At 39.8% G+C, this 13101-nt stretch overlaps 2 protein-coding genes across 2 annotated transcripts; one reads left to right on the plus strand and one right to left on the minus strand.

The window, feature by feature from the left end:
* Window positions 1-275: 275 nt before the first annotated feature.
* LOC104410673 (chromosome unknown open reading frame, human C12orf73) lies at window positions 276-371 on the plus strand (the record flags this gene model as incomplete). The annotated part of the gene is made up of 1 exon (XM_010020915.1): window positions 276-371. A coding segment is annotated over one exon (96 nt), but the record flags the coding sequence as incomplete, so codon positions are not given.
* Window positions 372-4231: 3860 nt separating this feature from the next.
* HSP90B1 (heat shock protein 90kDa beta (Grp94), member 1) lies at window positions 4232-12922 on the minus strand. The gene is made up of 16 exons (XM_010020914.1): window positions 12828-12922; window positions 12030-12171; window positions 11836-11952; window positions 11123-11454; window positions 10203-10314; window positions 9431-9547; window positions 8724-8840; window positions 7913-8050; window positions 7749-7826; window positions 7591-7656; window positions 7070-7339; window positions 6594-6839; window positions 6176-6312; window positions 5444-5774; window positions 4840-4938; window positions 4232-4496 (listed from the first exon to the last, which is right to left on the minus strand). Exons 2-14 carry the CDS (start codon window positions 12069-12071, stop codon window positions 5684-5686), a joined length of 1863 nt encoding a protein of 620 aa, XP_010019216.1. The 5' UTR covers window positions 12072-12171; window positions 12828-12922; the 3' UTR covers window positions 4232-4496; window positions 4840-4938; window positions 5444-5683.
* Window positions 12923-13101: the final 179 nt, after the last annotated feature.

Consider the following 13101-nt stretch of genomic DNA (forward strand, 5'->3'; position numbering starts at 1 on the left):
GCAAAAAGCCTTGTTCTTTTTAAAACAAGCTGCCTATTCCTTCTTTTGTACCTTTCTTTCAAATCGTATTTTGCTACTTTTAAAGTCAAATTACGGAAAGGGGTAGAGGTTGACTTTTAAGATGTTTTGCATGTAGGAAGTAATAGTGTGCTCAAAAAAGAGGGCAGTGTAATCACAACTTGGCTGTAATGCCATCTCTCACAGAGGTGCTGATTTACTGTTTTGTGAGTTTAGTTTTAGTTCTGCCCCCATGCTCATGTCTTTGTTTTTAACAGAGCATACCTGACGTACCTCCTAAGCCTGGAGAGCTGCAAACAGAACTGTTGGGTCTAAAAGCAACATCAAGCAACGTTCAGACTTCACAGCAGTGAGCAGACTTGACTTACGCTATGAAAACCAGAACTGATAAAACCCTTGTTCAACAGCCTTAACTGCAGAAATCAGTATATGAAATACTGTACTCCTTTAATACTTCTTTTTGTTCTCCTTAAGCAGTTACAGGCAGTGTTAAAAATAAATGAACAAATACTGTTGTTGTAAGTCCGATCAGTTGTGTGCCAAAATGCTTATGAGTTCATCTTGATTGCAGTGTAAGTATCCTTCAGAATAAAAGATATGAACTCTCAGTGGCCAGTCTGATGGAATTTGAAACTTGTCAGCTGATCAACAAGCACAAGCAGTTTAGCATATTGAAAAGTCAAGCTTTTATGGCCTCTCAATAAGCTCTGCTGTTCATCTGCAGTAGAACCCTGCTTACCCATTGGCATTTCCTCCCTTTTTAAACTCAGTAGTATTGGATGTACCCCAGAATGCGATACAGTAAGCGATGGCATGTATAAATCAGATTCCTTATGGCAGTGCTTTTTGCACTGGCCTCCTCTTGGTGCTGGCTAACTGCCCTAACAACAGCTAACGCTGGCATTCTGTCTGTATCGCTGACAGGAAATCTGCTTTGGTCTGTAAGGCTGGGGAGGACCTTACAATGTGGTTGTGTAAGTTAAAAGGGGGTGAATACATACAGATTACACTCAAATTGTGTACATTTGTACTCCACTGGGACATCTTTCTCCCTTTATGACTGGCTTTGATAACTGTAAATATACAAAACTCTGAAATAACAAGTGCAGGTTTACCTTTTGGTCCCAGAGTAGGATTGCCACGTAACTCCCACACCAGGAACTCAAGGAGACACACAGAGGCATACGTATGAAGATAGATACACAGTCATACAAGTTTGGTACAACAAGCTGTGTTTGAATGGTATGCATTAGAGCTGGTGAAGGATGGGGATTGCTTTCTCTTCATCCTCAGTTCTCATTCAGGTTTAACTCAGGAAAGAAAACCACCATCTGACAGATTTCCCATTAAGGAAACAGAAAAAGCTCCCAAATTCCTACTGGCAAAATACCTAGAAACATTTTTAATAGCAGAGGGATCCAGCAACGATCACTGAAAGCACTCCATTTACATCTGTTCCAGGTATGAAGCTGTTGGTTTATTTAAGTTGGAGTAACTTTCCTAAGAAGAAAGCTTTACAGTTCCTCTGCATGGGCAAGTGCCTCTGCTCCCACACAGTTCTGCAACTCTTGGCTAACCTACAGTAGAAGCTGAACAGGATGAGATCCTTTACTCTTCTTATCTGCCCATGCCTCTATTACTGGATGACAGGTTTGCTCTCTCACCCTTACAAGTGACTGCAGTCACAGATAAAAAGGCTCCAAAGTAAATCTCAGCTGCTAAGCCCAAATGAAATCAATGGGTGAGAACATCTTGCTGGTCCAGGTCCATTTCTGGTGAAACCACTTTTTCCTTCACTGTTCCTAAACAAAGCTGGGTTGTTTTGCTATGTCCGCAGTACAAGATAAAAGTTTACTGAGATGACAAGATGGGGTTTTGTCCCTGTTCTAACTACTTCAACAACATCAGTTTTTCAGATATCCCTTTAAAGAACCAGGATTCACCAAGTCTTATCCTCTTACTCAAAAATTTAGCAGGGTACCTGTCATTAGGTTGTTGATTTCTGACCCGCTTTTCTAAAGGCTGCAGAGGGAAGTTACTAATTCTGATATGGCTGGGATTTCTAAATGTATCCTGCTGCTGATGGCAACTGAGCAACAGGCAGCGTGTTTTACCCCAGCCTTTTCTAGCACTAAGGGAACAGTTTTCATTAGTGCCCACTTGGAACAGCAAAGCTGACTCTACACCAGCTTTTAACAGCAGGGGCAACAACTCTGGAATTGGTGACTGCAGCACTGAGATAGCCTCAGGATGACTGGGAAACACTCCTTCCAGCATTGACACCACTTCACAGAGCTGACCCAAAAAGCAAGCTTACAACTGCAGTTTGTGCTTATTAATAGCAAACTCTTGTCACTCCAGGGTAGAGGAAGCAGCTGGACAACAGGATGTTGCACTTTACAGACTCAGCTAGCTGAGGAAGACAAAGCACAAAGCATGACCCTCGTGCTCTTTATTATTTCTGCAGTTGGATCAGGTATGTCATTCTAAATCCAATCAAGGCAGCAAGAACTTCAGCTATGTAACACAGTAAAGGTTGCTCAAGTCTACAAGTAATTAACAGATAAAGAACAGTGTAGCAAGCAACCCTATGCTTCCAGTGCTCTGCTTTGTTAGCTGCAGAAGCTCTCCTAACTATGCAGCAGGCACATGCTATGTTTGCTACTCAGCCTGGTAAAACAGGTATGGAGGGGTGTGCATTGGTGGTATTCTGAGAAGTGCATCACTAAAATGATACTGTAGAAAGTATGAACTCAAAACCTCATCAGCAGTTCATTACTACAGAGCACAGAAGTTGCACTGCCAAAGTAAGAGGACCATGCTTTGAGAAGAAATGGTGCACCTGCCCTATTCAGTAACTAGCACAGGACTGCTGTAGCTAGCTGCTGAACTACACTTCAGGGGTAGACTACTGCCTGCATGCCCTAACAAAAAAAAGGCTCTTAGGTATATCTAAGATACTACCACAGCAAGCAAAGAAACCAAAACAATCCCAAACTCCCTCAAAAAAGCAAAATTAGGCTCCCCTTTCTTGAACTCTCAAGCAGCATACTTCAATAAAGCCAACATCTCTATACAAACCCTAACACAATAACCACACTGATACATGGCATTTGTATTTATTGCATGGAAACAGGATTTGGGTGATACAGAAAAACCCTAGTAAATTAAAAGCAACTCCTTCAGGTCAGTGCTCAGTGCCCTCACCTAATTTGGAACAGTAGGTTTTGCTTCACATAGCAGAACCTCCAACTTCACAAAACTTCAGTTAACAAAAGTGTTTTTTCAGTTGAGTCACTGTACAGAACTACTACTCCTATGCAGGTCTTTCAGAGCAAGGCAGAATATCCCAAACAAAACACTTGAGCATAAATGCTTTCTACCAACCCCATAAAGGGATTTCTAAGTAGAGGCACAAGTAAGAAAACGTAGTGCTTCAGACAAACACCACATAAAGCTAATACAATGAATAGAAGAGAAAGTGGTACCTCCAGTTCAACCTGTCTACGTTACTATTTGGTATCAACAGATTTAGTCTGAGTGACAGTTAAGTACCTACAAAACTTTGCCAAGAGACACAGAACAGGAATGAAAAAGTTCAGGAACAGCAGCATTAAGAATTAACAACTGTAAGACATGAGTTTCCAACTTTAAAAAGAAACAACTGTGGAAAGCAACACTGCTGTACATACAAGAAGTCAAAGGCAGAGTTACCAAGTACCATGGAGGACGGTGTATGCTCACAGGCAGTAAACCACTTCAGGTTGTTCATGTATTTAGTGGAAGGAAATGTTTTTTTTTCCCTTGTCACAGCTGTAAAAGCTACCCCTGCCTATTCTGTAAGTAGACTCAAGTTTTATCTAGTCCAGTGCAAGCTGGCAGGACATCAGTTCCAATGCCATTTTTAAATGCCCTATCTCATCTTTCTTAAGATGTCCGTAGACACATAGCTTTTTGAATACTTACTTCAACTATGAAGTCAAGTACAGCTCTTGGATACCAGTTACGTTTTGGCTAAACAGCACAGCAGGTTTAAGACAAAACCTAATCACTGGCACAGGCTACACAGTTAAGCATGGCTGTGCCAGTGCGGACAGGCACAAGGACTGCAAACTGCCTGCTGTACACAGGAACTGAACACTCCAGGCAATCCCTTTGTTTCTTTGTGCTAGCCCACAAGGTGAGATTATTATGTATAAATTTAGAGTTAGTGGTGTTTGGGAACATTTTATTTTGTACATGACAAGATTTTACACCAAGTCAGTTAAATAATACAAATTTACATTCATGAGGAATGTTTTTAGAAAAGTGAACTTAAAAAAAAAAATTCCTCCTTCACCCTTAAACCCCATATACCATCCCTCAACATTTTACAGTGGAAAAAACCAAACCAATCTAATTCATATTCCCTCTTAAACCCCCATTGCAGAACAGTAGTTGAGTGGAGCTTACAGTTCATCTTTCACATCTGTGGATTCCTGTGGAGACAAGAAGAAAATCAGACTCTAACTTTTTGAAAGTGGAAAAGGTTACAAAAGCTGTCCCAGAAGAAGCAAACCCAACCATTGCTGATGCTTTCCAAAGCACTAAGTAACTAGCAACTTTTTGAGGTATTAAACTTCTGTTCAAATGATGGCATCTTAAGTCTCTGCTATTAAAAGAAAAGTAGTTTTTCAGCGTGCTCTCATGGTAGCAGTAGATCTAGTACCTCACACTAAAAACTAGTGTCATGAAAGGTAAAGTGAACACATTTGTTGCCAGGCAGCTCCACAGACAAAACCTCACATAAATACAGGCAAAAAGTCAAACTTTAGACCTTACCTTCTGTGATTCACTGTCTTCAGCATCAGCATCGACCTCCTCTTCATCTTGCTCTGCCTCCTCAGCTGCATCCTCAGGCTCTTCAGGTTCCTCCTCCACCTGTAGGAAGGTCACAAGCAATTTGCTTTATTTGCTTAGGACATTTACTAGTTGTTCATTAGCTAAATACAGGCTGTGGAAGTATTCACTATCAGCTCCTAACATTTGTCCCAAGCTACCTGAAGGAAAAAGCAAATTCTTTTTAGCAATGACACATTAATCATGCTGCCTCTGGCAAGGCGTACGCTCTTGCACAGCGTTATGAGAACCCATATTACTTATACCCACTTACTAATTTCTCCATTATGAGATGGGCACACATACCTTTGGCCCCTAATTTACTCCCATAGGAAAAACAGTTAAGGGCAATACTTGAGAAGCATTGTATGAGAGCAGAATCCCAAAGAAATAAAAAAGGGTGGAAAGGAGGACAGGAGCACTGAGTACAGACTGTAGTTTCCCATGTGTATGTTTGCTGGTGGCCCTACGAAGCACAGGAAGCCAGATACATTTCATTTTATGCAAATTTGCCAATTATCAAGCCCCAAGTTGAAGGCAAACTGACCTTTGCATCCAGGTCAATGTTTAAACTCAAACGAAGCATTCTTTCTATCCTGTCTCCATATTCCTTGGTGTCTGGTAGCATATATCCTGATCTCAAAGTTGCAGTTTCAAACAATACCACTGCAAGATCCGAAACTGTTTTGTCATCTTCATTTTCCTAATGTAGGAGAGTATTTAAAACAAAACAAACAGAACTGTTAGTCAGGTTGTATGCAGCCAAGTAGTCAGTATTTCACTACTGTTACTTCTTTACCTTGACTCGCCTAAGCATGTCCTTGATCAGCGGATGCCTGGGATTAATTTCAAATGTCTTCTTTTGGCTAGCATAATAACTGAAAAGAACCAAAGTGACATTATTAAGTTTTGAAGTACAAGACCCAGCTACATCTTTAAACCCTCGAATACCAATTACAGCCACAGTAAGCATATTCCTCCCCCTGCCCCACTTTAATACTTGCTCAGCTCTGAAAAGCATTCCAATTACTAAGACGCTTCATCTTCTCTTGTCACGAAATTACATATATAGCAAATGCCACTGATTATTCTTGCTCAAAAGGCAGTTTTACATATTTGGCTTCAAAATAGCAAGGTAAGACTGAGGAAGACTGCAACTCTGTTATGAGTGACCTTAAAAATATAAAGGATCATCTAAACTAGATAGAAGCTTGTGCTCACACCAAGCACAGGAAGCCAACTACAGTTCATGTCTGCTGCTATGTAACTGAAAGCTTACTTTGTAGAGATATCCTTCCCAGTTTGGTAAGCTTGAGCCTTCATGATCCTTTCCATGTTACCAGACCATCCATACTGACTAGCCACAAGAGCACAGGGAGACTGGGTTAAACGTTGAGATAGCACAGCTTTTTCAATCTGCAGAAAAAATCCCAGCCTTAATGTTAGTGCACAGAACTAGTAGCTTATACAGGGAATAAAGTAGGTAACTCTGAAATTTCAGTGTTTTCTGAAGGCTCTAAGATGACATTCTAACTCCTTATTTTCCCCGAAATAAGTAGTATCAAACATCTATGTTTACTCACAAAAAGACTACATAAAAGCTACTGTAAAGTCTATGCTTAAAGAATCTGCAAGGTGTGTTGTAGCAATCACAGCAGCATTTACAAATAAGCATTACATACAACATAACATTTTACCTTGTCTTTTAGAGCTTTGTCCTTCATCCAGTTTAAGAGTGGTTCAAACTCCTTTTCCAAGGCTTCCCGACTCTCCTTAGACTTCTCACTTTCTTCAAACTTAACTCCTTCTTTTGCCACATTCTGAAACCTCTTGCCATCAAACTCTGGCAAAGCCTGAATACAGTATTCGTCTACAGGTTCAGTAAGATAAATCACTTCATAGCCCTTTTTCAGAAGGCGTTCAACGAATGGTGAAGACTCAGCCTAAGACAACAAAATAGATCAGATGCCAGTTTAATTGCACTGGTACCATCAGCTACTGAAACCTGTACAACTATTTGACAGAAGTTGGTACAAGGAAAACTGCAGTAGTAACACATGCATGGAGTCTTCATATTTACAGAAAATGGGCAGTTCACTATGTTTATGGCACTACTATAACTAGGAGCTGTATTATTTTTCCCCCTTTCCCTCTTTCTTCCATGTTCACATACCTCCTTTCTGCTGGCACCTGCCATGAAGTAAATTTTGTCTTGCTTCTCTTTCATTCTTTCCACATACTGGTCAAGGCTTGTGAGGTTACTTTCATGATGAGAAGACTGGAAGCGAAGAAGTTTAGCCAGTCGTGTACGATTGGAGTGATCCTCAATAACTCCAAGCTTCACGTTAGTACCAAACTCTTTCCAGAATGTGTCATTGTATTTTTCTTCTGCAATTTTCTTGATCATATCAAGAGTTTTGCGAACAAGTTTCTTTCTGATCACCTAAAAAAGCAGCAATACCAAGCAATAAGCACTTGGAAGAACCCTCAGTTCACCTTACTGCACCAAATGGATTCAAGACTCTTGGTGTCCCCGATTTGAAGCAAACAGAGGTAGTTTGAAACCAGCAATTTATGGATTTCCTATACCTTAATTCCATACTCATTGTAAAGTAAAATCAATCAAGCCATCATTCTTTTAAATCTTTCTTCTGTCATGTTTACAATGAAGGAAAGCAGGATCAATTAGCTTACCTTTAACAATTTATGCTGCTGAAGTGTTTCACGAGATACATTCAAAGGAAGATCATCAGAATCCACCTAATTGAGGAAGAAGCTTCTTAAGTATAGATAACAGTAGTTGAAGGTGGAAAAAAAAATAACCAAAGGCAAGTAAGACTTGTGATACTTACAACACCCTTAACAAAGTTAAGATACTTAGGCATCATGTCATGGAAGTCATCAGTGATGAACACTCTTCGAACGTACAGCTGAGTTACAAGAGGAAACAGCAGCCGGGTTACGGGTTTGTGGTTTTTAAGACATGAACACATACCCACACACTTGCTTGTCCTACCTTAATGAAATCACTTTTTTTGGATCCGTATTCATCAAACAGGCCACGTGGAGCAGAATTAGGAACAAACAAGATAGATTTGAAAGTCACTTCCCCTTCAGCAGTAAAGTGGATGTAAGCCATTGGGTCATCGTGTTCCTGTGAAGAGAGAATTCTTACAGTTGATATGGGAAAAATCAGAGTTAATACTTTTCCAGAAAAACACAACTTTGCCAAAGTAAGTGCAATTATTTTACAATTAACCTATCTAACCATATTATGGTTATTACGGAAACAAGAAGTTCCAGATTCAGCAAAGTTACTCACTTAGCATTAACCTTCCATGAGATCTAGTGTTTTTTCTTGTTATTGTTTTGGGGGTTTGTTTGCTTGTTTTAACAAGCTGACCACCAACAGCACAGTAACCAATACAGTATTATCACAGCAGTTAATGTAATGCCTCCCAAGGCAGGCATTACACCGCATTTACAGAAAAATCATTTCTAGAAAGCTGTATTTTTTCTTCCACCATGTACAACACAAGCATTACCACTCTCAGACTGAATAAAAATTCCACTGTCAACATTAAAAACGATTGGCAAGCTCCATATGAGCAGGAACATACTACTTCTTAAACTTAGGCCACTCAACATTTGGGTGGTGGTACCATCTCTCTGGAAAGAATACTAACTCCTGACTCAGATGCTATTCCTTCTAGGCACTCTGCAATTCAATCTACACACTGACAGCAGTTAACTCTTCAGAAATAGTCCATCCTATAAGCCTTCAGTTTTGTTTAGACTTTGGAACAATCTTGGGACTCAGAACTTACCTTGGAAAAGGTTTTGTAAAAAGCTTTGTATTCATCTTCTTCAACTTCTTTAGATGGTCTCTGCCAGATTGGTTTTATGTCATTCATGAGCTCCCAATCCCAGACGGTCTTCTCAACCTAGGTATATAAGCACAATAGTTAATTGAGACTCATTCTTTACTTCTGGTTCAGTCAAAGACACTCCAATGGGGCTACAATGTCACTGAGGCAATGTCATAAAACAGCATTTCAAAAATATGTGCTCTAATTACAAAATAACTTATGCAATGGCCTGGACATTCTTATTCAAGTATATACATTGGTATAACGAAAACAAAACTTGCATCTACACTACAGTGAGTCGTATGTACATTTAACACATTCACCAAGTATCAGTATTTCTTCTGCCATTCTGAAAAAAGCTTTCCAGCAGAGTGTGCTCAATTTAAACTAGTCAACAGTGTCACATTACTGGAGTCCACTGGAGTTCAAGTATTTATAGACAGGGGACCACTGTCTCACAAGGCAAATGACACTGCCAAGTGCCAGTCATATGCCTGATTTCAACTAAGTCTGTTTTGCTTATGGTCTTCTTTCCAGACAAGGTGTCTAACTGCACTTAAAACAGGAATTGCTGTTTGAAAGCACACACACGCTACTGAAATGCTTCTCTGGAAATTACTGAACTATCTGACATGAGTTACAAAACCAAGTCTAACAAAGCTCACCTTCTTAGTCTTTGGTTTCTTTTCTTCTTCCTCTTCTTCAACTGCAGCTTCATCATCATCTGTTTCTTCTTTCTCCTTTGCTTCCTCCTCTTCAATAGGTTCTTCAACAGTCTCTGTCTAAAGAGACAATTTAAAGTGGGGACTTAAGACTGCTTGGCTTCCTACAAGGTATGCTCTAGTATTCTCTTGAACAGCTTAATCTCTCAGAGTGCTAGTTTAACTTGTGCTGTTTGCCTGTCACAAGCATTCCTCTATAGGTAGCTACGTTTAGTAGCATTTTTCATGAATACATGCTGCTCTCCTTTAATATACTGGGAAAGTTACTGTACTCAAGTTTTTTACAACTTAATGTTTAGCTTTACACATAATGGTCATCAGAGACTGGTGATTTAACTTGGTGCTACACTTGAGAAAACATCACAAGAGCAAGCCTAAAAATTAAGATGCTGCCCTACTTCCAGGACACCTAACCATGGCGCTGCTTAAGAGCTTACCAGAGCTTCCAACTACCAAAGCCAGTGGAAGAAAGATCTTTTTTAGAAATTAGTACAGTTTTTTTCCTTTGGTAAAGTTCTTCGAGTGATTTTAACAATACACTAACTTTTGGCAAGTAGCTAACTAGTAAAACACTAGCCAGAAGAGTCAGGAACAGAAGGATTTCAGAAATTAAAACACATTCTATAGTATTCCCTCATCCTTCTATGAAGGATCCGGCCAGACAGTTTTCACAACCAAAGTTTACACTGTACAATGCTCAGTTAAACATACTTACCTTGCTGCTCCACACATATATGGGGAAGTTAATGAACTGTGAGTATTTCTTTACTAGATTTTTAACAGTATCCAGCTCAAGATAATCAGATGCTTCTTCCTTCAAAACAAGGCTAAAGAAAATGAAAAAAGCTTCAATTAAAGTCTGGGGACAAATATTTTAAAGTAGTTTTACAGGAAGAGATGCATTTTCCTTCTTCTGCAGTTGTAGTGATTCAGATTTATTTGAATGAGCGTTTATTACTTAAGCTCGAAGTACTTCTTAAAAAACAGAATCCCTACCAAACTGCTCCAATAAGGAAGAGTTGTTTTCAACAACTTGGACAGACAGTAGCCAGAAGTCTAAATGAAAATCTCAAATACTGATACTTAATCAGGAGCTTGATGCACTCTTACTAGCTTTACTTGGAACTAGAGCACCAAGATGAACTTTCTTCATGCTAAGTGCCCTCCTCAGAAGTCATCTAAACTCAGACCAAATAAACCAATCTGCTCATGAAAGCCATGAAAATAGGCCTGTCAAACTACCTCCAGTTTGAGATTTGCATCAGACCAGTCCCACTGGTATGTAAGCAGCAGCCAGTTTCCAAGAGGAAGCTCTACAGCCCTATGTAAGTTTTGAGGAGCCACAATGGTGCTGAGGAACCAAACGAGCCTGCAGGCAGCTGAACTGTCTGGAATTACTTGCTGACAGCTGTCAAGATGCTCATGGTTTTCTTGGTTCGTCTAATGGAATGTGACATGAACTACGTTACTACTCCACATTTATTTTCGATGTTCTACTACACTGAAAAAGGCTGTAATAAAAGCAGCAAACTATGTTATAGAGTCACAATTCTAAAGTCATCCACATATTCCAATAATCAAAACATACCAATGCTTTTTTTTTTCCTTTTAAATCCAAAGAAACTTAATGCTTACGTTATGGTTGTGCCACGTCCTAAAGTGTTTCCTCTTGGGTCATCAATCACAGAGAATTCATTTGAATCAGATTCCCAAATATGTTGAGTATCATTGTTGTGTTTTGATGTGACAATAACTCTGTCTGCTACTAAGAAAGCAGAATAAAAGCCAACACCAAACTGGCCGATTAACTCAGATGTTGACTGGCTATCATCCTGCATTTCATTCATCTTGTTTAAGAATTCACTTGTACCAGACTTCGCAATGGTACCCAGGTTTTTAACTAGCTCCTCTTTTGTCATGCCAATACCCGTATCTGTAACATGAAGCATGTTCTTCTCTTTATCACACTGGAAAGAAAAAAAAAGATGCAGCTTTAACTTCACTTTGAATTTTAACACCTAATGAAGTGCCACAGAAAAGTAACGAGTAGCAGCTATTCACATTCATGGATAGCTACAATAAAATCAAACTTGCAATAGCTACAGAAGTGAGGTAAACCTACTTTTAAGTATTTCAATACTTCAGTTACTCCTTATAGAATCAGAAATGTATTTTCACCATGTAAAGAAGAGTAGTATTTGACAATGGTAATTGCCAAGGTCCTGATGGGGTCCTAGTTTGTATTTGCATCAGTGTTAAGCCAAAAATTTGGATTTTATGATGCACTATCTTTTTACATTCCTCCCACCACTCCTCTGTAAGAGATGATTGTTCCTAATGTTTCTTACCTTGATTTTGACAGTAAGTTCCTCATTACCAGCCAGAGCATTTTCATCAGTTAAGGATATTAACCGTATCTTATCTAAAGCATCCGAAGCATTTGAAATAAGTTCCCTGAGGAAAATCTGAAATAGAAATCAGCGTTCAGGATTTCCAGAACACACACAAACAGTTCCAGCATGTTCTGCTCAAAGGCACTAACCTCTTTATTTTTATATAAAGAATTGATAATAAGTTTCATCATTCTGCTGACTTCTGCTTGAAATGCAAACTTCTCAGATTTTTCTCGGATTTCTTTGATCTGGGATGCATTTAGGCCATCTAGTTGGATAGCTTCCTCCTCTCTGTCAGGAGAAGGAAAACCTGTCAAATAGTCTTGCCCACAGACAGTGCCACTAATTTTACCATCCAGCAACAATAGTCTAATTAGAACAATACTAAGACCCTTAATCACTGCCATAGCCCAAAAGTAATACTATCAAATAAGTGCAAGAGTAGCTATCCTCAACTGCATCACCTTAATTTAAAACTTAAGTGAAAATCCATGCTTGCAAGTAAGACTTCTTTTCCCCCAAAAGAAATTTGGGCAAGAATACAGGTATGTTAAAACCACTGCAGTCCTCAGCATATGGTATACCTCTTAGGAGATGAGGCGGTTCACGGGCATAGGGCTATTTTATCAGTAGGCACTGAACTGACTCCATTTACCACATGCAGGAGAAAATCTCTACGAACATATTGCATTTTATGTTAACTATTGGTATTAGTCAAAACCAAATTGAGTATTTCTGAATCCAAGTTCTCACTCGCTTCTATTTAGAAATGACCATTTTTAAGTAACTAGGTCTCTCGAGAGGCATTTCTCCCTTCCTTCCTTCCCCCCCCCCCCCCGCCGCCTCGCATTTCTGAGGCTGTAGACATTTCTGATGCTCGAATTGACCCTTCAAAGCAAAGGAAAGCCTTAGCGTGAAGTAACTTACCCAACACCCCAGATACTAACCTCTGCACAACTTCATCATCTGTTCGGGACCCTTCTCTGCTTTTACCCAAGTCATCTTCCACGGTCCCCTCTACGTCCACCTCATCAGCTCTAACCGATACTGGGAAAACACGGAATTCAACCATATGAACCTTATCGCCACTATACACTACCGAACTTCTCCGCTTATCCCTCCCCACAGTTTTGGGCTCAGTTCTGTCCCTCCACCCCACTCCCCGAGGAGAGTTCAGCCCAACCGGAGTCACCCCGGTGGTGGAAGCGGACGGACTTTTCC

The sequence above is a fragment of the Nestor notabilis genome, unplaced genomic scaffold, assembly GCF_000696875.1.
Source record: "Nestor notabilis isolate BGI_N333 unplaced genomic scaffold, ASM69687v1 scaffold10458, whole genome shotgun sequence".
NCBI lineage: Eukaryota > Metazoa > Chordata > Aves > Psittaciformes > Psittacidae > Nestor > Nestor notabilis.